Genomic DNA, 23,942 nt, shown 5'->3' with positions numbered 1-23,942 from the left:
AGCTCCCTCTTTCATTTGCAAGATATTTTAGGGGCATCCACATGCTCAAGTGTCAGCTGTAGTCCAGTAGGTAGCCCTCTCACGTTTGAATCATATGTTTCTGAGTTCAAATTCCACTCCAGGACTTGAGCACTAAAATCACGGCTGACACTCCAGAGCAGTGTGAGGGAATGCTGCACCATCAGAGGTGTTATCTTTTGGGTGAGACTTTAAAATGAGGGCCCATCTAACTGCTTGGGGAATGTAAAAAAACACGAACCACTATTTCAAAGAAGGCAGAGGAGTTATCTCCAGCGTCCTGACCAATATTTATCCCTCAATCAACATCACAAAAACAGATGATCTGGTAATGGGGCTATGTCCCCAGACCCACGAGAAAACGGGCACGAATCACTCTGGACTTTTTTCTAGAAAGTCCAGAGTGATTCTCAGTTTTGAAGGGGACTAGCAGGGCCCAGAGTTATCCACGCAGCTCCGGCTGCCGATACGGGGCTCTGCACTTCCGGCTGTGGGCCCGCGCAACATGGGGGACCCACATAGCGGGCCGGCCTCCATAACATAGGGTCCTGCCTATATCGCACGCGCCCGCTGATCGGTGGCCTCCGAATGTGACCCTGGCCATCCTGTAGGCCCCCCCCAACCAGTGACTGATCCCTCCGGCCGCCATCAGAGCAGCCGCCGAGTGCCCGCTGGGTGGAATCAAGAGTGAATCACTCCGGCGGGAACTTGGCCAGTTGCTGGTGGAGAATCACTGCGGGGGCCTCTTTCAATGGCCCCCAACCAGTGCCTTGTCGACCGCACGTCCACGACTAGTAGCGATTCTCTGGACCCCGGGGCATCGCAGGAAGACGTCGGACCCGATCATGGGTATAACGCCCCATTCTCTGCCCCCGCGCGGACGGCTCGGAGAAAACCACCTAAGTTTCTTTTAGCTGCATACAAAAATAACTCTGGAAAATTCTTACAGGGAACCAGAGGCAATAGGGCAGTAGAAATTAGGCTGATGTTTGATTTTGCATGCTTCTCCATTAAAGTATCACCGTTGTATTCATGTAAATACTGGCTGGATTGCTCATCGTTTACTTGAACCAAATGGCTTCCTTCCAGGACTCTCGCACGATTCACCTTGGTGAATAAGTTTGGCCAAAAAAAGATCTTTCAATAAAACGATACAGAAAGGATGGCGGATTCAAAACAGAGGTAAAAAAACCAATATAAGTGTACTTTACCTGAATGCTCGTAGTATTCGGAATAAAGTAAATGAGTTGGTGGCACAAATCATCGTAAATGACTATGATTTAGTGGCCATTACTGAAACATGGTTAAAGGATGGTCACGACTGGGAGTTAAATATTCGAGGGTATCAAACTATTCGGAAGGACAGAGTGGATGGTAAGGGAGGTGGTGTTGCTCTGTTATTTAAGGATGACATCCGGGCAATAGTAAGGGATGACATCGGTGCTATGGAGGATAAGGTTGAATCCATTTGGGTGGAAATCAGGAATAGTAAGGCGAAAAAGTCACTGATAGGAGTAGTCTATCGGCCACCAAATAGTAACGAGATGGTGGGGCAGGCAATAAACAAAGAAATAACTGATGCATGTAGAAATGGTACAGCAATTATCATGGGGGATTTTAATCTACATGTCGATTGGTTTAACCAGGTCGGTCAAGGCAACCGTGAGGAGGAGTTTATAGAATGTATCCGCGATAGTTTCCTAGAACAGTATGTAATGGAACCTACGAGGGAACAAGCGGTCCTAGATCTTGTCCTGTGTAATGAGACAGGATTGATTCATGATCTCATAGTTAGGGATCCTCTCGGAAGGAGCGATCACAATATGGTGGAATTTAAAATACAGATGGAGGGTGAGAAAGTAAAATCAAATACTAGTGTTTTGTGTTTAAACAAAGGAGATTACAAGGGGATGAGAGAAGAACTAGCTAAGGTAGACTGGGAGCTAAGACTTTATGGTGGAACAGTTGAGGAACAGTGGAGAACGTTCCAAGCGATTTTTCACAGTGCTCAGCAAAGGTTTATACCAACAAAAAGGAAGGACGGAAGAAAGAGGGAAAATCGACCGTGGATATCTAAGGAAATAAGGGAGAGTATCAAATTGAAGGAAAAGGCATATAAAGTGGCAAAGATTGCTGGGAGATTAGAGGACTGGGAAATCTTTAGGGGGCAACAGAAAGCTACTAAAAAAGCTATAAAGAAGAGTAAGATAGAGTATGAGAGTAAACTTGCTCAGAATATAAAAACAGACAGTAAACGTTTTTACAAATATATAAGACAAAAAAGAGTGGCTAAGGTAAATATTGGTCCTTTAGAGGATGAGAAGGGACTTTTAATAATGGGGAATGAGGAAATGGCTGAGGAACTGAACAGGTTTTTTGGGTCGGTCTTCACAGTGGAAGACACAAATAACATGCCAGCGACTGATAGAAATGAGGCTATGACAGGTGAGGACCTTGAGAGGATTGTTATCACTAAGGAGGGAGTGATGGGCAAGCTAATGGGGCTAAAGGTAGACAAGTCTCCTGGCCCTGATGGAATGCATCCAAGAGTGCTAAAAGAGATGGCTAGGGAAATTGCAGATGCACTAGTGATAATTTACCGAAATTCACTAGACTCTGGGGTGGTCCCGGTGGATTGGAAATTAGCAAACGTGACGCCACTGTTTAAAAAAGGAGGTAGGCAGAAAGCAGGAAATTATAGGCCAGTGTGTTTAACTTCGGTAATAGGGAAGATGCTGGAATCTATCATCAAGGAAGAAATTGCGAGGCATCTGGATAAAAATTGTCCCATTGGGCAGACGCAGCATGGGTTCGTAAAAGGCAGGTCATGCCTAAATAATTTAGTGGAATTTTTTGAGGACATTACCAGTGCAGTAGATAACGGGGAGCCGATGGATGTGGTATATCTGGATTTCCAGAAAGCCTTTGACAAGGTGCCACACAAAAGGTTGCTGCATAAGATAAAGATGCATGGCATTAAGGGTAAAGTAGTAGCATGGATAGAGGATTGGTTAATTAATAGAAAGCAAAGAGTTGGGATAAATGGGTGTTTCTCTGGTTGGCAATCAGTAGCTAGTGGTGTCCCTCAGGGATCCGTGTTGGGCCCACAATTGTTCACAATTTACATTGATGATTTGGAGTTGGGGACCAAGGGCAATGTGTCCAAGTTTGCAGATGACACTAAGATGAGTGGTAAAGCGAAAAGTGCAGAGGATACTGGAAGTCTGCAGAGGGATTTGGATAGGTTAAGTGAATGGGCTCGGGTCTGGCAGATGGAATACAATGTTGACAAATGTGAGGTTATCCATTTTGGTAGGAATAACAGCAAACGGGATTATTATTTAAACGATAAAATATTAAAGCATGCCGCTGTTCAGAGAGACTTGGGTGTGCTAGTGCATGAGTCACAGAAGGTTGGTTTACAAGTGCAACAGGTGATTAAGAAGGCAAATGGAATTTTGTCCTTCATTGCTAGAGGGATGGAGTTTAAGACTAGGGAGGTTATGTTGCAATTGTATAAGGTGTTAGTGCGGCCACACCTGGAGTATTGTGTTCAGTTTTGGTCTCCTTACTTGAGAAAGGACGTACTGGCGCTGGAGGGTGTGCAGAGGAGATTCACTAGGTTAATCCCAGAGCTGAAGGGGTTGGATTATGAGGAGAGGTTGAGTAGACTGGGACTGTACTCGTTGGAATTTAGAAGGATGAGGGGGGATCTTATAGAAACATTTAAAATTATGAAGGGAATAGATAGGATAGATGCGGGCAGGTTGTTTCCACTGGCGGGTGACAGCAGAACTAGGGGGCATAGCCTCAAAATAAGGGGAAGTAGATTTAGGACTGAGTTTAGGAGGAACTTCTTCACCCAAAGGGTTGTGAATCTATGGAATTCCTTGCCCAGTGAAGCAGTTGAGGCTCCTTCATTACATGTTTTTAAGGTAAAGATAGATAGTTCTTTGAAGAATAAAGGGATTAAGGGTTATGGTGTTCGGGCCGGAAAGTGGAGCTGAGTCCACAAAAGATCAGCCATGATCTAATTGAATGGCGGAGCAGGCTCGAGGGGCCAGATGGCCTACTCCTGCTCCTAGTTCTTATGTTCTTATGGCACAGTGTTTAGCAGTGCCGCCTCAATGCCAGGGACCCAGGTTCAATTCCAGCCTTGGGTGACTGCAGAATTTGCACTTTCTCCCAATGTCTGCATGGGTTTCCTCCAGGTGCTCTGGTTTCCACCCACAGTCCAAAGATGCGTAGGTTAGGTGGATTGGCCATGGTAAATTGCCCCTTAGTGGCCAAAGATGTTCAGATCAGGTGGGATTACAGGGATAGGGCAGGGGATTGGGCCTAGGTAGGGTGCTCTTTCAGAGAGTTGGTGCAGACTTGATGGGTCAAATGGCCTCTTTCTGAACTGTAGGAATTCTTTATTTTAAATATTTTTTTATTCTCCTCCTTTTTCGCATTTTCTTCAAAATTTACACCCACCAACAATCAACGGCAACAAATACAATGTCAATCTCCTTATCAACAACAATCCCCTCCCACCAACCCCCAAACAACCCACATGTCAAAACAAACATCAAATAAAAAAGGAATCAGGAATCACCCTTAGTCACCATCAACATACACAGTCCCCCCCACAACCCTCCCCCCAATGTTCAATGTCATCCAATTCTTGAAAGTGCATAATGAATAACTCCCACAAATTGTAGAACCCCTCCATCCTTCAAACTTCACCTTCCCAAGAGGTCCTTCTAGGAGGTCCCCCTGCCACACCAGGGCACAGGGTGGAGAGGTTGACCTCCACCCCAACAGGATCCACCTTTGGGCGATCAACAAGGCGAAGGCTACAACATCTGCCTCTGCACCCGCTTCCAACCCGGCTGATCCGACACGCTGAATATGGCCTCCGGAGGGCCTGGGCCAGGTTTCACACGCACCACCTTAGAGATTACCCTAAAAACCTCCTTCCAGTAATCCACCAGCTTTGGACAGGACCAAAACATATGAACGTGGTTTGCCCCCCCCCCCCCCCCTTGCCCCCGGCCCCACGCAACGCTCACACACACCTTGAACTGTAGGAATTCTATGTTCTAAGGGGGTTTTGTTTATCTTTTCAAAAAGGTACATATAACAGGGATGGTAACTTTAGACGGGCAGTGCACATACAGTACACACCCTACTCTCCTAAAGTTAACATCCTTGTTTGACAGTAAAGCTTACATCTGCAATTTGTAAATATCTTGGCATCTGTAAACATTCCAAATAATTTGAGCAATGATATCTGGAGATGTCCAACATTCTGTTCTTTCAGGGGCTTAAGGATAACAACACCAGTTCTGTAACCACTGACTTGCAGAAATGTGTGATGATTTCAAAGCAAAATCTACACGGGTACATCATATATGTGCATGCTGTTCAAGTAAGATATTTTTCGACTTGTCATTAGTTTGTTTGATGCTAACCATATTTTCAAGGTGGACTGCAGGGCTCACCTTCCAAATTTAACTCCAGTGAACCCAGTTTTGTTCATCTGTAATTATCCTGTGATCTCAGTTCACGTTCGCACTATTGTATTCAAAGCGAATGCTCATTAATAATAATAACTTATTGTCACAAGTAGGCTTCAATGAAGTCACTGTGAAAAGCCCCCAGTCGCCACATTCCGGCTGCTGTTCGGGGAGGCCGGTACGGGGATTGAACCCACGCTGCTGGCATTGTTCTGCATTGCAAGCCAGCTGTTTAGGATTAATCATCTGTCCAAAGATGCAAGGTTTCTTTAGTAACTGGAGGACGCGGGTGGTCAGTGAACATCAATTTATTAAATATTCAGAGCTCAATGCTTAAAGCAGCATATTGCTCCCAGTATAGTCTTTGATGGGAGAACTAACCACACCAGGCCCCATTTTGGTTCCAATTTTACATTAGTACATCAAGAATCCCAGGCGGGTGGCCTCTGCCCCCTAACTGGAGAGCTTGTATTTCACGAGTCCCACGGGGAGATCAATGATCGTTTCCCTGCGATCCTCATGGGGGTTATGGTGGGAAAACTACTGGATGCAATTTTGAGGGGCAGAATTAATATGCATTTGGAGAGGCAGGGATTAATCAAGAACAGTCAACATAGTATTGTTAAGAGGAGGGCATGTCTGACCAACTTGATTGAATTTTTCGACAAGGTGACCAGGTGTGTAGATGAGGGAAATGGTTTTGACGTAGTCTACTTGAATCTCAGCAAGGCTTTTGATAATGTCCCACATGGGAGAGTAAGATTGAAGTTATGGGATTCAAGGAAATTTGGCAAATTGTTGAGTGGCAGGAAGCAGGTGATGGTTGAGGGTTGTTTGTCTAACTGAAAGCCTCTGTACAGTCTTGGGGCCTGTGTGGTTTGCGGTTTATGTAAATGATTTAGATATGAATGTAGGAGATATATACGAAAAATGGTGGGGTGGTAAATAGTGAGGAGGATAACCTTAGATTACAGGAGGATATAGACAGGCTGGTCAGTGGCAAATGGAATTCAATCCGGATAAGTGTGAGGGGTGCACTTGGGCAGAACAAATAAGGCAAGGGAATACAAGATGAATGGCAAGACCCTTGAAAACACCAAGGATCAGAGGGAACTTGCTGTGAACATAAGAACATAAGAACTAGGAGCAGAAGTAGACCATCAGGCCACTCGAGCCTGCTCCGCCATTCAATAAGATCATGCCCAATCTTTTTGTGGACTCAGCTCCACTTATCCACCCGCTCACCGGAACATTTTATTCCTTTACTGTTCAAAAATCTATCTACCTTTGCCTTAAAAACATTTTAAGAGGTAGTCTTAACTGCCTCACTGGGCAGGTATTCCACAGATTCACGACCTTTTGGGTGACAAAGTTCCTCCTCAACTCAGTCTTAAATCTGCTCCACCTTATTTTGCGGCTATGCCCCCTAGTTCTAGTTTCATCCGCCAATGGAAACAACCTCCCTGCTTCTATCCTATCTATTCCCATCATAATTTTATATGTTTCGATAATATCCCCCCCTTTTTCTTCTAAATTCCAATGAGTATAGTCCCAGTTTACTTAGTCTCTCCTCATTAGCTCATCCTCTCAACTCCGGAATTAACCGAGTGAATCTCCTTTGCACACCCTCCAGCACCAGTACATCCTTTCTCAAGTAAGGAGATCAAAACTGTATGTACACAGTACTCCAGGTGTGGGGTCTCACCAGCACCCTATTGAGCTGCAACATAACTTCCCTGCTTTTAAACTCCATCCCTCTAGCAATGAAGGACAAAATTCCATTTTCCTTCTTAATTACTTGCTGCACCTGCAAACCAACGTTTTTGCGATTCATGCACAAGGACACCCAGGTCCCTCTGCACAGCAGCATGCTGCAATATTTTACCATTTAAACAATAGTCCATTTTGTTTTTATTCCTACCAAAATGGATGACCTCACATTTATCAACATTGAACTCCACCTGCCAGGCCCTTGCGACACTCACTTAAACTATCTATAATCCCTCTGCAGACTTTTAGTGTCCTCTGCAAACTTGGCTCTACCACTCATCTTAGTGTCATCTGCGAACTTTGACACATTATTACCTGGTCCCCAATTCCAGATCATCTATGTAAATTGTGAACAATTGTGGATCCAATATTGATCCCTGAGGCACATCACGAGCCACTGAGTCTTGCCCATGTTGTTTGTCCCAACGTAGACCACAACAACTGGACCCTTCCCCTCCTGCTCCACTATCCTTTCAAGCTGGTCAGAGATGACTCTCACTCTTGCACCGGGAGACAGCATACCATGCGGGACTCTCGATCCTGCTTACAAAGGATGCTATCTATCCACCTACTTATAGAAGGGACTGGTGCATGTATACTGGTCCCTTAAGGTAGCAGCGTAGGTGGATACAATGATCACACTGAGGGAGGACATGACTGAGATGTATAAAATTATGAGAGCGTAAAGAGTAGACAGGAATAAACTATTTCCCTTGGTGGAGGGATCAATGACCATGGGGCATAGATTCAAGTAAGGGGAAGAAATTCTGAGGGGAAGTGAGGGAAAACATTTTTACCCAGAGGGCTATGGGAGTTTGGAATTCACTGCCTGAAAGAATGGTGAAGGCAGAGACCCTCATAACATTAAAAAATATTTAGATGTGCACTTGCAATCCCAAGGCATACAAGGCTATGGGCCAAGTGCTAGGAAATGGGAGGAGGATAGTTAGATGTTTTTTTTCGACCAGCGCAGATGCGATAGGCCGAAGGGTCTTTTCTGTGCTGTATGACTCTATGACAATGACACTTTCAGTTTACAGAATGGTTCCAGTAACTTGCAGAGTCCAACAAATTTTATCTATGCTGTGCTAAGCAATACAATCTTCTTGTATTGACATTATGGGATCAGAAATTGAAGCTCTCATTCATTAATTTTCATCCCAGGCCCAACAACCTTCAGATACTTCTTCAATGACCTTCCTTCCATCATAAGGTCAGAAGTGGGGATGTTCGCTGATGATTACACAATGTTCGGCACCATTTGCAACTCCTCAGATACTGAAGCAGCCCATGTTCAAATGCAGTAAGACCAGGACACTGTCCAGGCTTGGGCTGACAAATGGCAAGTGACATTCGTGCCACAAAAGTGACAGGCAATAACCATCTCTAACAAGAGAGGACCTAACCATCACACCTTGACATTCAATGGCAGTACCATTGTTGAATCCCCCACTTTCAACATCCTGGGGTTACCACTAACCAGAAACTGAACTGGGTTAGCGATATAAATACTGTGGCTACCAGACCAGGTCAGAGGCTGAGAATCCTGTGAGGAGGCAGGAGTGTGATTGAATACTCTCCATTTGCTTTGATGAAGGCAGCTTCAACTACACTCAAAAATATTGACACTATGCAGGATTGAGCAGTCCGCTTGATTGGCACCACATCCATAAAACATTACTCCCTTCACGACAAGCAAACAATGGCAACAAGATGCACTGCAAGAACTCACCAAGGCTCCTTAGACTGAATTTCCAAATCACAACTGCTACCATCTAGGACAAGAGCAGCAGACACATGAGAAGACCACCACCTGGAAGTTCACTTACAAACCACTCACAATTCTGACTTGGAAATATATCACTATTCCTTCACTGTCACTGGTTCAAAATCTTAGAATACCCACCCTAGCCGGGCTATGGGTCTACCTACACCACATGATGTGCAGCAATTCAAGAAGACTGCTCACCACCACCTTCCAGGGAAGGCGATAAATGCTAGCCTAGCCAGCTCACATCCCATGAATGTATTAGAAACAAATAGAAGTGCCTGTGTTTGGAAATGTCTGTTTTTCTATGATGCTACTCAGTTTCATTAATCACACATTACTGACTTCGGAAAATAAATGCTAAATCCAGAATAAAGATTCTCCGACTTTACCATCAGTCTCAGAAGATCACCTTCCACTGTGCTAGCTGTCATCTAGGAATTCAATTTTTCCCCTATCAACCCATTGGATTTCTGAGTGAAAATGCACCTTCCAGTAAAGTCTCTCATGGTCTACGTATTACCAACATTTGCTCAGTTCAAGGAGGAAACTTCTATTCTTCTAGATGCGATCAAAACAAACAAGTTTGACAGAAAGTATTCCAACTTTGTGAATTACTTTTTTCCACACTTTGTAATAAAATTTATGTAACAAATTTAAAAACAAGTACAACTTTTAAAAATAAATAGACTACCCAATTAATTTTTTCCAATTAAGGGGCAATTTACCAGGACCAAACCACCTACCCTGCACATCTTGAGTTGCGTAAACACGGGGAGAATATGCAAACTTCACACGGACAGTGACCCAGGGACAGGATCGAACTGGGACCTCGGCGCCGTTAGGCAACAGTGCTAACCACTGCACCACCGTGCTGCCCCAAACACAAGTATAATTTTGATAACTAATTTCTTAATAAATTACCTTCACGGGCCACAATATGAATGAAATGAAAATGAAATGAATGAAAATCGCTTATTGTCACGAGTAGGCTTCAATGAAGTTACTGTGAAAAGCCCCTAGTCGCCACATTCCGGCGCCTGTCCGGGGAGGCTGGTACGGGAATCGAACCGTGCTGCTGGCCTGCTTTAAAAGCCAGTGATTTAGCCCAGTGAGCTAAACCAGAGACTGCAACAAATTTGGGTGATTTAAAAAATGGATTTACATTCCTCTGTCATGCAGGTGCTCACTTTAACATAGCTGACTTCTGTTCAAAGCGAGAGTTAATGAATACATTTCTCAGTGACTGAACTAGCCTTTATAATGAATGAACAGGAGTGCTTCTGTGTTGAGATAAATCTTCCCTTCTATTGTAAGATAATTTACTAACAAGAGGAGTCAAGACTGGTAGCACTTATTACAGGCAGGCTGAAAGATTCAAGTGTCACGCAGCAAAACCGTCAAGAGCTCTGAAGCAAATAGTTACAGCACAATATTAGAATGCTTCCAGTTTAAATATTTTGTTGAATTAGCAAAGATGATAAAACATTTTTAAAAAGTCAGATACTCCACGATATTTATACAGTGTGTGGTGAAAAGACAAGCTAAAAGATAAAAAATATAGAAAGGTTGAACTTTAAAATTAGTTAGGCGTAAAATAATTTTTCTGAAAGAAATTTACATAATACAACAAATACAACTTAAGTTCATTTTAGTTTTCACAAATATTTATTAGCATTGGGGAATATACCATAAGATCATAAGATATAGGAACAAAATTAAGCCATTTGTCCCACTGAGTCGTCTCCATCATTCAATCATGGCTGATATTTTTCTCATCCCCATTCTACGGCCTTCTTCTCATAACCCCTGATCCCCTTATTAACCAAGAACATATCTATCTCTGTCTTAAAGACATTCAGAGACTTGCCCTCCACAGCCTTCTGCGGCAACGGGTTCCACAGATTAACCACTCTCTGGCTGAAGAAATTCCTCCTGTTTTAAAAAATTGTCCCCATGGGTTCTATTTTCTCCTACCAGTAGAAGCATCCTTTCCACATTCACTATCGAGGCCTCTCAGTATCCTGTAAGTTTAAATAAGATCCCCCCCTCATCCTTCTAAACTCCATCAAGTACAGACCCAGAGCAGGGAGTGAGGAGGGAGCAGGGTCTAGGGAAGGAGTGAGGCCCACGGAGGGAGGAGAGAGTCGGGCCTATGGAGGGAGGAAGAAGCAGGGTTCAGGAGGCAGAAGGGAGCAAGGCCCAAGGAGACGAGCATGGTCCAGGGGGTGAGCAGGGCCATGGGGAGCTAGAGCAAGGGCAGGACCTCAGATGAGTAGGAATGAGGGCAGGGTCCTGGGGAAGTGTGAGAGAGTGAGAGAAAGTGATTGAAGGGAGAGTGTGAGAAAGTGAGCGAGGGCCATGTGTGCAAAAATGAGTGGGGAGAGAGTGTGGGAAGGTAAGTGAGAGAAGAGTAGGAGAGAGAGTGAGTATTGGGAGAGTGAGCGAGGAGGGTGCATGAGAATGTGAATGAGCGGAGAGTGTGAGAGTGAGCGGAGATTGTGGAATGAGGGGAGAGTGTGGATGTGAGAGAGGGGAGTGTGTGTGTGTGTGAGAGATAGAGAGAGAGAGAAGAGTCTGTGCACATGTTTAGCTCACTCCCAGTCTCGGGCTTCTAATTCACCCTCACCCACTAACACGCACTCTCACAATGGGTGATTAAGTGAGAAGCCTGAGACTTTGCCGGACACATACTCCCTCTCACACTCAAATGGTCACCTTTAATTCTTACTCATTTTTAAAATTATCAATTTATTACTTTGGCATTTGTTTTACTCAGCAAGTTGTTTCTTTTCATCCCTCAGCTTTTAAAAACAAAAATCATGTTTGTTACCTACCCTCACCGCTATGCTAAAAGATTGGACAAGCCTGCTCTAGATTATTAGTCCAGGCCTCTGGACACATGGGACGGGATTCTCTCATCCCGTGACAGAGTGTCCACGCTGTCGTAAATGCCGTCGCATTTTACGATGACGTGAACGGGCCGCTCCCAGGATTAATTCTGGCCCCATCAGGGGGCCAGCATGGCACTGGAGCAGTTCACACCGCTCCAGCATCCGATCCCGGCACAAACTGCGCACCGCGGGATCCGCGCATACGCAGTGACGCTGCCGCCAACACACGCATGCACAGTGGCTTCCTTCAATGCGCCGGCCCCAACGCAACATGGCGCAGGGCTACAGGGGCCGGCGCTTAGGAACTGAGTCCCCCATGCCGAGAGGCCGGCCCACCGATTGGTGGGCCCCCATCGTGCCCAGGCCTCATCGGAGGGCCCCCCGGTGTCGGAGCCCTCCCCCCTCTTCTCTCCCCCCCCCCCCCCCCCCCCCCCACCACCACCCCACCACCACAGGCCGCTACCGGACCCTTCCACGCTGAGTTCCTGCCGGCTGAGAGCAGGTGTGGATGGCGCCGGCGGGAGTCAGTGTTTCCACAACGGCCACTTGGTCCATCCCGGTCCGAGAATCGGTGGGCCAGCCGCGTAGAGCGGCCTGCGACCGTGCCAACCTCGCCGGCGCCAATGGTGCGGATGTTCCGCTAGTGGCAAGGCCCGGTCGCAGGGATTCTTCGGCCCGGCCCAGGGCTGAGAGAATCCCGCCCATACTATGTAATAACCTGATCTTGGATTCTTGTACTAAATTAGCTCACAGAAGCTCAAAACAGGAACAGTGACCCAAGAACATCTGTCTCACAGCGACTGTAACAGGTTCAGATTATCAAACTCCAGCTGTCAATGCTTCATAACTACAGGAACATAATTTCCTGACCATGGGCACTGTTAGTGAACATTTTTTCTTGTTTATAATTTACAGCTGCAGTTTCAAGGTTAGTAGCATTTGTCTTTACCATTCCGAAGCAATGTAAATATTTTCGTGAACAAGCAGTTGCAGGCATTAACAATACAATCTTTTGAAAACAGTAATACATTTTTGAATCAGTTTATACACAGTTAAAAAAAGATTATTTAAAAACTATTACTGTCTGTGGAAATAATGGAATAACAACATTCAAAGTCATGTTAGATTACAAGCCGTTACCTTTGGAACTCTGTCCATTTTCTTTCTGAAAGTCAAGTTAAGGACCACTGCGTTTATGTTACAATTTATACGGATTAAAAACCAATTAACAGCTGGACTATTTCCTGCTGTTCCACCAAATAGTGAACTTTATGTTATCCAGCTCCCAACCAGCTGGAATTCTCTGGAATTTCATACCAATTACTTTCAGTGTTCAGATAAAGCATTATTTTTTAAAAATCTAACAAGAAGAGATTGTATGTCTGCAGAAGTTATTCGTCAGCTTTACATTAACTTTATTAAATTATTGGGTCAGTTTTGGTTATTGTGCCTGATCAAATATATACTGTACCTTGAACTGTGTCCACAGTAATGTGATTCCCTGTTAACCGGCACTTTTGATGAGCCAGGACCACCCATTTCCCAAGCAAGCCAGATAACAAAGATTTGTGTTGTTCATCTTCACTATCCATCTGCTACTTTATTTACTTTACAGGTTTACCTGCAGTACCAGTGCGGTCAGAGACAGATCAGTTTTTTTAAATGATCACTTAACTGTTTGTGAAATTATAGTACATGGACAGTTAGCCATTGTTGCCAAATTGAGCTCCAGTGCAACTTGGGACAGCACCACTGGCCAATATTTATCCCTTAATCAACATCACCTTCAAAACAGATAATCTGATTATCACATTGCTGTTTGTGGAAGTTTGCTGTATGCATATTGGCTTCCCTGTTCTTACATTGCAAGTGTCTACAATTCAAAAAGTATTTTATTGGCTGTACAGAGTTATCCAGTGATCATGGTAAGTGCTGTATAAACACAAGTTGTTCTTGCTTTTTATGTTGAACAGGGCAATCGGGTTATAACTGAGAATTATTTCACAAAGTCCTCAATATACGCAGGTATCAATTAATTGTTCCTTTCAGAATATGGTATGCAGCAATTTTAAGATATAAAAGACTATTAAAACATTGTCCGACATTAAAACATAAACATCTGACCAGGAAAGGGAGGAACAGGAAAGGGACAGTGGTTAGCACTGCTGCCTCCCAGCGCCAGGGACCCAGGTTCGATTCTAATCTTGGGTGATTGTCTGTATGGAGTTTGCACTTTATCATCATGTCTGTGAGGGTTTCCTCCAGGTGTTCCAGTTTGCTCCCACTGTTCAAAGATGTGCAGGTTAGGTGGATTGGCCATGATAAATTACCTCTGAGTGTTCAAAAGGTGAGGTGGGGTCATGGGTTACAGGGATAGGGTGGGGCATGGGCCTATGTAGGGTGCTCATTTGGATGGTTGGTGCAGACTCGATGGGCTGAATGGCCTCCTTCTGCACTGCAGTGAATCTGGGACATTCAGGGCATCAAGGTTACTTTTCCCAGTTTATTTATGATTACTAAAAACAAACTTTCCCTATCCGAACAATACGGTTACACTCTCTTCTTGAACCTCTACGTGAAATAAACTGGCCCTCTCTACCATATCCTTTCTCAACAGGTATTGAGCCTGTTTCTTTTTATATGTAGCAAACGCTGTAAATTTTTTCAATAGTCAGTATCATTTTGCAAAAAAATAGTCTAATCTCTGGTTTTGCTCAGGTTCACGAATGTTGGAATTGTATCTAAAAAATGTCCAGCCTAAATAACCTGTTTCGCTAATTTATCTATACCTGGTATATTATTTTAAAGACCTGCATTTTGTTTCCTCTCAGCTTTCTTTACCAAACAAAATTAAGTAAATCCTTTATAATAAGTTAAGTCACCTCAGGCCATGCCACTCATCTCTGAACAGTTATCCAATGCATCAATTGTGGTCTTCAGATAAAGTGCCTAAAATTGGATTCTCTAGAACTGGCTTCACCAGTGAGCTACATTTCATTATAACTTTAGTTGACTTCTAGTCCATTCCATTCCAGGTGCATGATAGTCCCGATTGCCTTATTGACAACTGTTTGCCACTAGGTAACATTTCTGGTAGCTATATCCAATAAATAATTTTCACAATGTAAGACAGTGCATCATATCTATTCAGTGTATAGTATACTTTTGTACATATATTGGTTGAAACTGATCAATAAATGGTAATAATGGGAAATCGAAACAGCAGTACAGCTGAAATACTTTACTTCCACATTTGCCATTCTTCTGGCCTGCTGATTTTCTAGCCATTGATACAATAAGACAGTCAGTTTCCATTTCCTTCTGCTTTCTCTCCATACATTTTCAGAACTAAATACCTGCCACAAGAATGATAAGTTTATCTGAAGAGTAAGATATGAAAGAAAGGATACAAATAAAGACAGCAGCTTTGGGGCTTTGGTCACTTTCAAACTTGCAGACAGAAATATTTGCAGTCTCATCTTCAACTCAGGGGACCACGAATCCTAAAGAGCAAAATCAGATTAACAGAAACAATTCTAAGAACGAAAGAGCAAGACAAAAAGAGCCATTATTTATCAAGCTTTCAGGGTAGAATTTAAAAAAAATACAAACTTGGCAACAAAATGGCAATTTTTGCAAGATACTCTTGCACTTAATGAATGAAATTGACGGGGGTTGTTAGAGATGTAATATCGTCCTCTCACTTTCCAACATTTGCTGAATAGGCTCTGTTCAGAGCGATTGGAAAGTGGAAGCTCAGATACCTGATATCTTATCACATACTTGCTTTCAACAATAATATATCCATTGTTGTCTGCCATTTTAAACTACTAATCTTGGTTATTTATGCATATTCAGGTATTTTCACTGAACAGAAAGTTGGAAAGGAATAAATCCAGTTCTAAAATCAAAGTTTAAAAACCATAATGCCAGGTTCCTGTGTAGCAAGATAGATTACCTAGCTAGTGGGATTATCTTTCATTCTTTGAATAACATGCATCCTCCAACACAGCAGGATTATAGCCTATTTAATGGATTCTGGGAAACCATGTGTTGAGCAGGCTAATTTAAATGACTCAATAACATAGCAGACAAATGGTGAGCTGAGTGCTTTCAACCTCCAAAATTGCTACTAAATCAAGGACATGTACCTTTGCGTCAATTTATTTTGAGATGAAACTGAAATGACTTAGCACTAACCTAACCCCAAAAAATAGCACTTATACAGAGGCTACAGGATGAATGGGATGTTGTCCTTTCAAAAACAAAGAGCATCATATTTTTTGTATTCTACATGCCCCAGAAGCCATCAAAGTACATATTTAGTTGGAGTGGCTTACTGAGAAACTATAACTCCAGGACCAGTTTTAATTGTGTTCTGTGGTGAAGCATACAGTAATATTGAGCAACTGTGTGAGTTTTGCTCCATGTGCTAACTTTGAAAGATCTAATGATTGAGTTCTGATGGAGATATGTCCAGAAATCAAATGTGGAATGCATGGAATATCCCTTTACCCAACTTCTTCAGTTCTCTGCTAAGAAAAATTGAAAATCGCTTATTGTCACGAGTAGGCTTCAATGAAGTTACTGTGAAAAGCCCCTAGTCGCCACATTCCGGCGCCTGTCCAGGGAGGCTGGTACGGGAACAGCAGTACAAAACATACTGTTATCTAATTGACTATCTGCTGAATTATCACCAGTTTTAAACTGAATCTTTGCATCATCTTTGCATTACAGAAATCAAATAACTTCCTAATCTGTCCTGTGAAAAAATACATAATTAACTGAAGGCCTGCTGGTTACATTGGAAATGATGATCCAATTCTGAGCTTAGTAGTGATGAAAAGAACAATGAAAGAGAAATTTCTTGGGATCATTGGGAGAGTGCCGACTTCAATGGGGCAAGATTGGAGCTGGGTCGGTTAGACTTGAACAAAAGACTGGCGGGAAAAACTGTAGCTGAACAATGGGCTACAACTTCAAAAGAGAAATGGCCCGGTTTGTGTCATCAGCAAACAGTCAAAGTTTGCTGATGACATAAAATTTGGAAGTATTGTAAACTGTGAAGAGGACAATGTAGAACTTCAAAAGGTCATGGACAAGTTGGTGGAGTGGGCAGATAGATCGCAGATGAAATTCGATGTGGAGAAGTCTGAGAAGGTGCATTTTTGTAGGACGAACATTGAGACACAATATAAAGGAAGGAGTAAAATTCTTAAGATGGTGCAGGAGCAGAGGGACTTGGGTGCATTGGTGCATAGATCATTGAAGGTGGCAGGGCAGAGGGAGAGCAGTTAATAAAGCATATAATTTCCTAGGCTTTATTAATAGAGCATAGAGTACAAGAGCAAGGATGTTATGCTAAACTTATACAAGACACGAGTTAGATCTCAGCTGGAATATTGTGTACAGTTCTGGGGACCACACCAAAGGTAGGATGTGAATGCATTGGAGAGAGGTCGGAAAAGGTTTACACGAATGGTACCAGGGTTGAGAAACTTCAGTTATGAGGATAGATTAGAGATTGGAGAGAAGGTGGCCAAGAGAATATTTGATAGAGATCTTCGAATCATGCAGGTGCCAGACAGAGTAGACAGGGAGAAACCGTTTCCACTCACAAAAGGATCAAGAACAAGAGGAAAGACATTTAAAATGATTTGCAATAGAATCAAATGTGATTTGAGAAAAAACCTTTTCACACAACGAGATGTTCAGTTCATGTCTGGAATGCGCTGTCTAGAAGTGTGGTGGAGGCAGGTTCAATCAAGGCATTAAAGTGGGCATTAGATGACTATTTTAATAAAAACAATGTGCAGAAGGGCCAGATGGCCTACTCCTGCTCTTAGTTCTTATGTAAGCTTATGTAAGAGAATGTAGAGGATACTTGCTCATGAGTAAAGCGGTATTCACAGTTAATTTATAATGCCCACAAATGCAGACGGGTCTGTCTGGTTTGAGAACGGGAACAACAGGAGAGGCCCAATCAGCAAAACAAACAGCCTGGATTATGTCCAAAGCTTCCAGACGATCCAAATCTGTATTAGCTTTGTCAACTAAGGTGTACAGAACACAGTGGGCCTGGATAAATCGAGCCTGGGTCAGAGGGTCAACGTGAACCCTTACTACTGCCCCTCTGATGCTGCCGAGCCCTGGACAGAATACTTCAGGAAAGTTCCCCAAAATAGTACATAAACTGCCTGAGCCAATCTGTAGAATTCAGCTCCAATCAAAGTGTAGATGGTGGAGCCAATCACGACCCAACAAACTAGGCCTGTCCCCATTAACCACTATTAAAGGTAATTGGGCCTCCTGGTGACCACACACTATGAAGGACCCCATTGTTCCGACAATGCATAGTTGTTCTCCAGTATAGGTGGTGAGACCGCACACACACACACACCCCCCCCACCCCCCCACCCTCGTCCGTAGTCTTAGATAGGTCCAGCGCCCGGGTCCCTCTTCAAATATCTTCAAAGGTTTTAAAACCTACCACTGACAACACAGTTCCAGTGTCAAGTTCAATTTGCAACAGATGGCCATTTACCCTGATTGGAACAGTGATGGGGGCTACTCCAGGCACCGAGACACAGTGTAAAAGAAGCTCTCACTCCTCCTCCAGATCTTCTAAACACGGGCCCCGGCTCTGGGTGAAAGCTGGGCATAGCCTGATCATTGCGGGCAATCTGCCCCGGTCTATCGGCAGGCCCCCAAGCAGGAGCAACGACAAGGAGGGCACCGAGATCAAACACTCATGACAAGGGCAAGCAGTAGCCCCAGGAGACTTGGGGACGTACGCATCGCATTGCAGGAACCTACTGCTGATCCAACAAAAATGAGGGGTCGCACGCACCGGTCCATGCCCTAAGGCATTCACCTCCAGACGATCCCTCAGTGCCCCCAATGAGGATTCTCCATTCGGCGCAAACGGGCCATGAACACGGCCACCGACTCCCCTGGATTGCGGACGGCGTTATTAAGTCTATACTGTTGCCAAAGGTGGCTGGCTAAAATGGCCGCTGATCACCTTGATCAGCTGCTCAAAAGTGCAGGAGTTGGGGAAAACCAAAGTCTCCGATCAAACCGTAAGTCTCCGCCCCACTGCGGTGAGGAACACCACCACTTGCCGCTCATTCTCAGCAATGGCATTGGCCTGAAGGAAGAAGCAAATGCACTCAGCGTAGCGGACCCACTCTCCCAAGCTGCATCAAATGGATCCAATCAGCCAAACAACGCCATCCCGGTCGAGGAAGAACGCAATGTGAACTCGGGGCTTCAGAGGCGGTGGAGGCCAAAGGCTTCAGAGTCGTCCAGAGACCAGAGTTCACCCCTCGTCACCAGTGTTCTTTGGTCAGGAAAGGGGTCCACACAGAGCCGAACAGTTTGAATCAAAAGGAAAAAGGTTTAAAACAAAAGTACAGAGCTATTACTCTACTACAGGGGGCCACTCACAGTTCATGGCCCTCCAGTTTTATACAGGATGCAGAAGGGTGCGGCACACCCCTCAGTGGGAGAGTGCGTATTCCCCATAGTCCTTTGGGAATATCAATCCCCCAGTGTCATAAGTGTCCCATGACCTGCTTAACCCCAGGTTATGACCCATCTTTGCCACAACATGGTAGAACATGGATCCCTTCCCTTCAGTACACCAAACTGGATGCCCAAAGGAGCTGACAACAAAACTGAACAGGAAATCTATTCTTGCACACATTCTGAGCTTGGAAGAAGCCTAAGATTCAAAGGAAGAATTAAGTGTCAGCCTTGGCTCAGTTGGAGTAGTCATATTTCTGAGTCTGAAGGTTGCAAGTCCAATCTCATTCCAGGACACAAGCACTTAATGTTACTAGTACTGAGAGTGCTGCACAATTGCAAGTATACATTTTGAATCACATGTTAAACAGTATTCCCTCTCAGGTGGACATAAACGATCCCAGAGCACTTTCTGAAGAAAAAAACAGAAATTCTCATTGTGGCTAACCAATGTTTATCTCTTGGCAAAGACCAGAAGAAATAAATTAACCTGTCATACATCTCACTGCTGATTTTGGAATTTTGAGATATGTAAATTGATCCCCACCTTTGCCTTCAAAACACATTGGTTACAAAGCACCTTGAGGGTGGGTGTATTGGAGATGTTGAAAAATAGACAAGTCATGGACACCAGATAAACTTTCTTTGAACAGTGTACTTGAGAAAATAATATTTGTTATATCTGTCACCAGTGCTTTCATCTGTATAGAAATACCCATCTTTCACAGGTTCTTGTCGAAATATGGCCTCAGGCAAATCATGCAATTTGTCACGTCAAGAGATTTTTCCTGTCCATGAAAGAAAATTGGCACCAAAATTCAGCAAAATTGTCATATATCTAGTCCTAGTTGCCCGTCCGTAAGGCATCGTTATCTAATAATTGCAGCACACAGAGTGCAATTCCTACCTGGAAAAGCTCCTTAAAAGAGGGGTGCACGGTGGGATTGGGGACAAATGGCAGTGCATAAAAGGGCAAAAACTCCGTTGTCTGACTTAATGCAGCACCTCTAGTTTCTAGGTAGTTTTTGAAATGCAATATTCTTTCATCCATGTCTTCTTTGTCCTGTTGAAAAAAATCAACATTTGAATGATGAACTTCAGTTACATAAATTACAGATTTTGTTTCTACAATCTGGTATTTTCAATATTTATCAAATCTCATTTTGCTTTCAATATATTGTCTGAAATCTTTCAGGACATCAACTATGCCCAAAATAATTTATTCCCAAATTTCTTCTGACTTTCTTTCCTTTCCTTCCTCTACCAAAGGTTGTGTGTGAAGGCTATGAATAATAATAACTTATTGTCACAAGTAGGCTTCAATGAAGTTACTGTGAAAAGCCCCTAGTCAGCACATTCCAGCACCTGTTCGGGGAGGTCGGTACGGGAATTGAACCTGCGCTGCTGTCTTGTTCTGCATTACAAGCCAGCTGTTTAGGCCACTGTGCGAAACCAGCCCCTAAGGTAATCGTCCAAAAGTTCTGTCACATAGAAATCTGATAAAAACGCATTCTAAGAGGATATTGTAATTCATTATGGATTAACACTTTTTTTATGCAGTGTCCGAAGACTCCCTAATATTCTGTTTATCAAGCTGATAAGATAAGTCATTTTTTAGAAATGCACTGGTCCATCAATGTGGTCTTTTCTGCCTCTCAGAAAAGAGGGTTTCTCACATGAATTGTGGTAAGTTTCATACAAACCCCAACTAGAGGGAATACTGTAAATCCTGGGTATATTATTTCATATACAGCATGTATCATGACGCCAATTTTGTATCCTAGAAGAATCAGGCTGCTTATTACTTTATACACTGGGGGAGCAGCACGGTGGCACAGTGGTTAGCATTGCTGCTTCACGGCGCTAAGGACCCGGGTTCAATCCCAGCCCATGGTCACTGTCTGTGGAATTTGTACATTCTTTTTCACCACCACAACCCAAAAAGATGTACAGGGTAAGTGAATTGGCCACGCTAAATTGCCCCTTAAAAAAAAAATTGGGAACTCTAAATTTATTTATAAAAAATGACGTTATACGCTGAATATAAGACTCTGTTGAAAGAAATCCTGAACAGTAAGATTAACCAACAAAGCAATATAGCTCCAGGGTCCCAGGTTCGATTCCTATCACTGTCTGTGCGGAGTCTGCACGTTCTCCCCATGTCTGCGTAGGTTTCCTGCGGGTGCTCCGATTTCCTCCCACAGTCCAAAGATGTGCATGTTAGGTGGATTGGCCATGAGAAATTGCCCTTAGTGTCCAAAGTGGTTAGGTGGGGTTACTGGGATAGGATGGAGGTGTGGGTTTAAGTGGAGTGCTCTTTCCAAGGGCCGGTGTAGACTCTATGGCCGAATGGCCTCCTTTTGCACTGTAAATTCTATGATTCTGTACATTGTCATGTGAGAGTACCTTTAAGAAATGGGTGTTTATAAATGGGTATGTATATAAATATCTGTAGTGAGAGTACCTTTAAGAAATGGGTGTTTAGTACTGCAGTGATGTCAGAGAGTGGTGGAGTTGGGCTGTCTGTCAGCTTTTTACTTTCGCTTTAGGCTTTTTGCTGCAGGGTGGGTTTGGTTTCATTTTGGTTTTGGAGAAGCTGCAATCACAGCAGGATGTGTGTGAATCTCTGCAAGCTTATGAGTGTCCATTTGCTGATTTCAACGTGGTAACTGTTCTCAGTAGTGAAGTTAAGCCTGATGTCTTTCTGTTAAAAGATGTTTTTAAGTCTTATGGATGTTAAAAGGAAAGTAAGAATTACTTAGTGGTGTATTCTTTGGGGGTTGTATTTGAATTGATGGTTGCTAAGATGTTCACTGTACGTTTTAAAAAGGTTAACTTGAGTTCATAGAATAAGCATTGTTTTGCTTTAAAAAAATACTTCTCCATTTCTGTTGTGCCACACCTGTAGAGTGGGCCGTGTGCTCCCCATACCACAGTCTATTAAAAGTTGTGGGTCAGATGAACTCTATGATATACTTTGAGGTTCTCTAAACCCTGGCCCATAAAATCACTATCATTACTGTACAAACTGTGCATTTATGAACATGAAAGAATTCAACAAAACATTCCTTCAATCGTGCTTTCTTTTGTCATGTTTGTATTCTGCGGCAGTAACCTTTTTAAATCAACTAAACATTTGAATGGCCTTCACAATAAAACGGAATAAAACTAGAACAAAAACTGCCCTTAGCAAATAAATTTGATGCATCAGATGAAATGTAAACTCAATTATACCATACTCCAATAAAATATTAAAGCTGTTAAACTGGTCAAAGCAAATAATCTCCCTACTGTCGTATAATCAGATCCACTTCCCCTCCCATAACCATTCAAAAATACAACTGTGTTCTACTACTAATTCAATATAATTTACTTTACAAAAGGTGGTGTTTAAAAGTCAATATACGTCAAGAGATTGAGAAATAATGACACTCCGTTGGCAAATATTCAACAGCCATATATTAAAAGTACAACTAATTAAATACCAGCTGTACCTTTATTTTTATGAAAACATGAAATGAGGTTAAAAGTGGACCCCCGTGCTGGAAATAGTTCCTGTTCAGAAAAAAAATAATTTGACATTTATATTATGAGGGGGAGGTTAATACATTGGGCGCGATTCTCCAGAAAACTTTCTAAGTCTGGTAGCGAGCGGGAATTGCCGCGAGCTTCCAGCCGCTCGGCCCAGCGAGGCCGGCAACGCTATTCAATGTTAATTGGTCTACTTAACGAATCCTCAAGGGTTTCTGGACGCAAATGAAGGCTCGCCAGTTGATTCACCGGGACAACGTTCACCAGCCCCTCCTCTAACATGATCGAACAGCACGTAAGCTGCACTTACTCATCCAACCACAGCCAGCTCGCAACAACGACGCCAAGGAGACCAGCCTCAAGGTTCGGGGACGCTAACCTGGGGAGACTCCTAGACGCGGTTGAGGCCAGGAAGGACCTCCTGTTCCCCAGAGGGTCCCGGAGAGTCAGCCATTGGACAGCCAGTGCTTCCTGGGATGAGGTGGCGGCAGCTGGGAGCTCGGGAACCGTGACCAGGAGGACTGGCCTCCAGTGCCGAAAAATGGTCAATGACCTGCATCCAGCAGCAAGAGAGACATCAATGACCCCCCATGGGAGCATCCACTCCTTAACTCTCCATGCGACCCCCCAACCCTCCCTCCATTAACCGGAGCTGTTGGAGACAACAGGGAGCAGCCGGGACATTCCCGGAGAAGTTCCAGAGGCTACGGGTGCAGGAGATGTCACCGGCAATGCATGGCACTGAGGCATAGTGACCATTAGTGAAGATATCCAAGGCGTTGCGCAGTCGGTGACGGCCATGGCCGAGGTCTCGGCAGAATGTCTGCATCGCTGGGAGATGTCACCCAGTACCAGGCTGACCTTGATGGGGTTCTGCGGGATATGTCTCACTCGCAGATGGGATTGGCAGAGGAGCTGCAGAGCTTGTCCCTG

General features: G+C 43.8%; 1 protein-coding gene across 4 annotated transcripts in view; it reads right to left on the bottom strand.

Annotated features, from left to right (window-relative positions):
- The window catches only part of LOC119976591 (lisH domain-containing protein ARMC9), a 234,618-nt gene that overhangs the window by 109,870 nt on the left and 100,806 nt on the right, over positions 1 to 23,942 (bottom strand). For all 4 annotated transcript variants that reach the window (XM_038817196.1, XM_038817194.1, XM_038817198.1 and 1 more), the window contains exons 5-7: positions 20,386 to 20,541; positions 15,362 to 15,454; positions 13,092 to 13,116 (exon numbers count right to left, since the gene is read on the bottom strand). In XM_038817196.1, coding sequence (XP_038673124.1) covers positions 13,092 to 13,116; positions 15,362 to 15,454; positions 20,386 to 20,541 — 274 coding nt within the window. The remainder of the gene's footprint in view (positions 1 to 13,091; positions 13,117 to 15,361; positions 15,455 to 20,385; positions 20,542 to 23,942) is intronic.

The sequence above is a fragment of the Scyliorhinus canicula genome, chromosome 13 (assembly GCF_902713615.1).
Source record: "Scyliorhinus canicula chromosome 13, sScyCan1.1, whole genome shotgun sequence".
NCBI classification, from domain to species: domain Eukaryota; kingdom Metazoa; phylum Chordata; class Chondrichthyes; order Carcharhiniformes; family Scyliorhinidae; genus Scyliorhinus; species Scyliorhinus canicula.
This window is presented reverse-complemented; position numbering and strand designations above follow the sequence as displayed.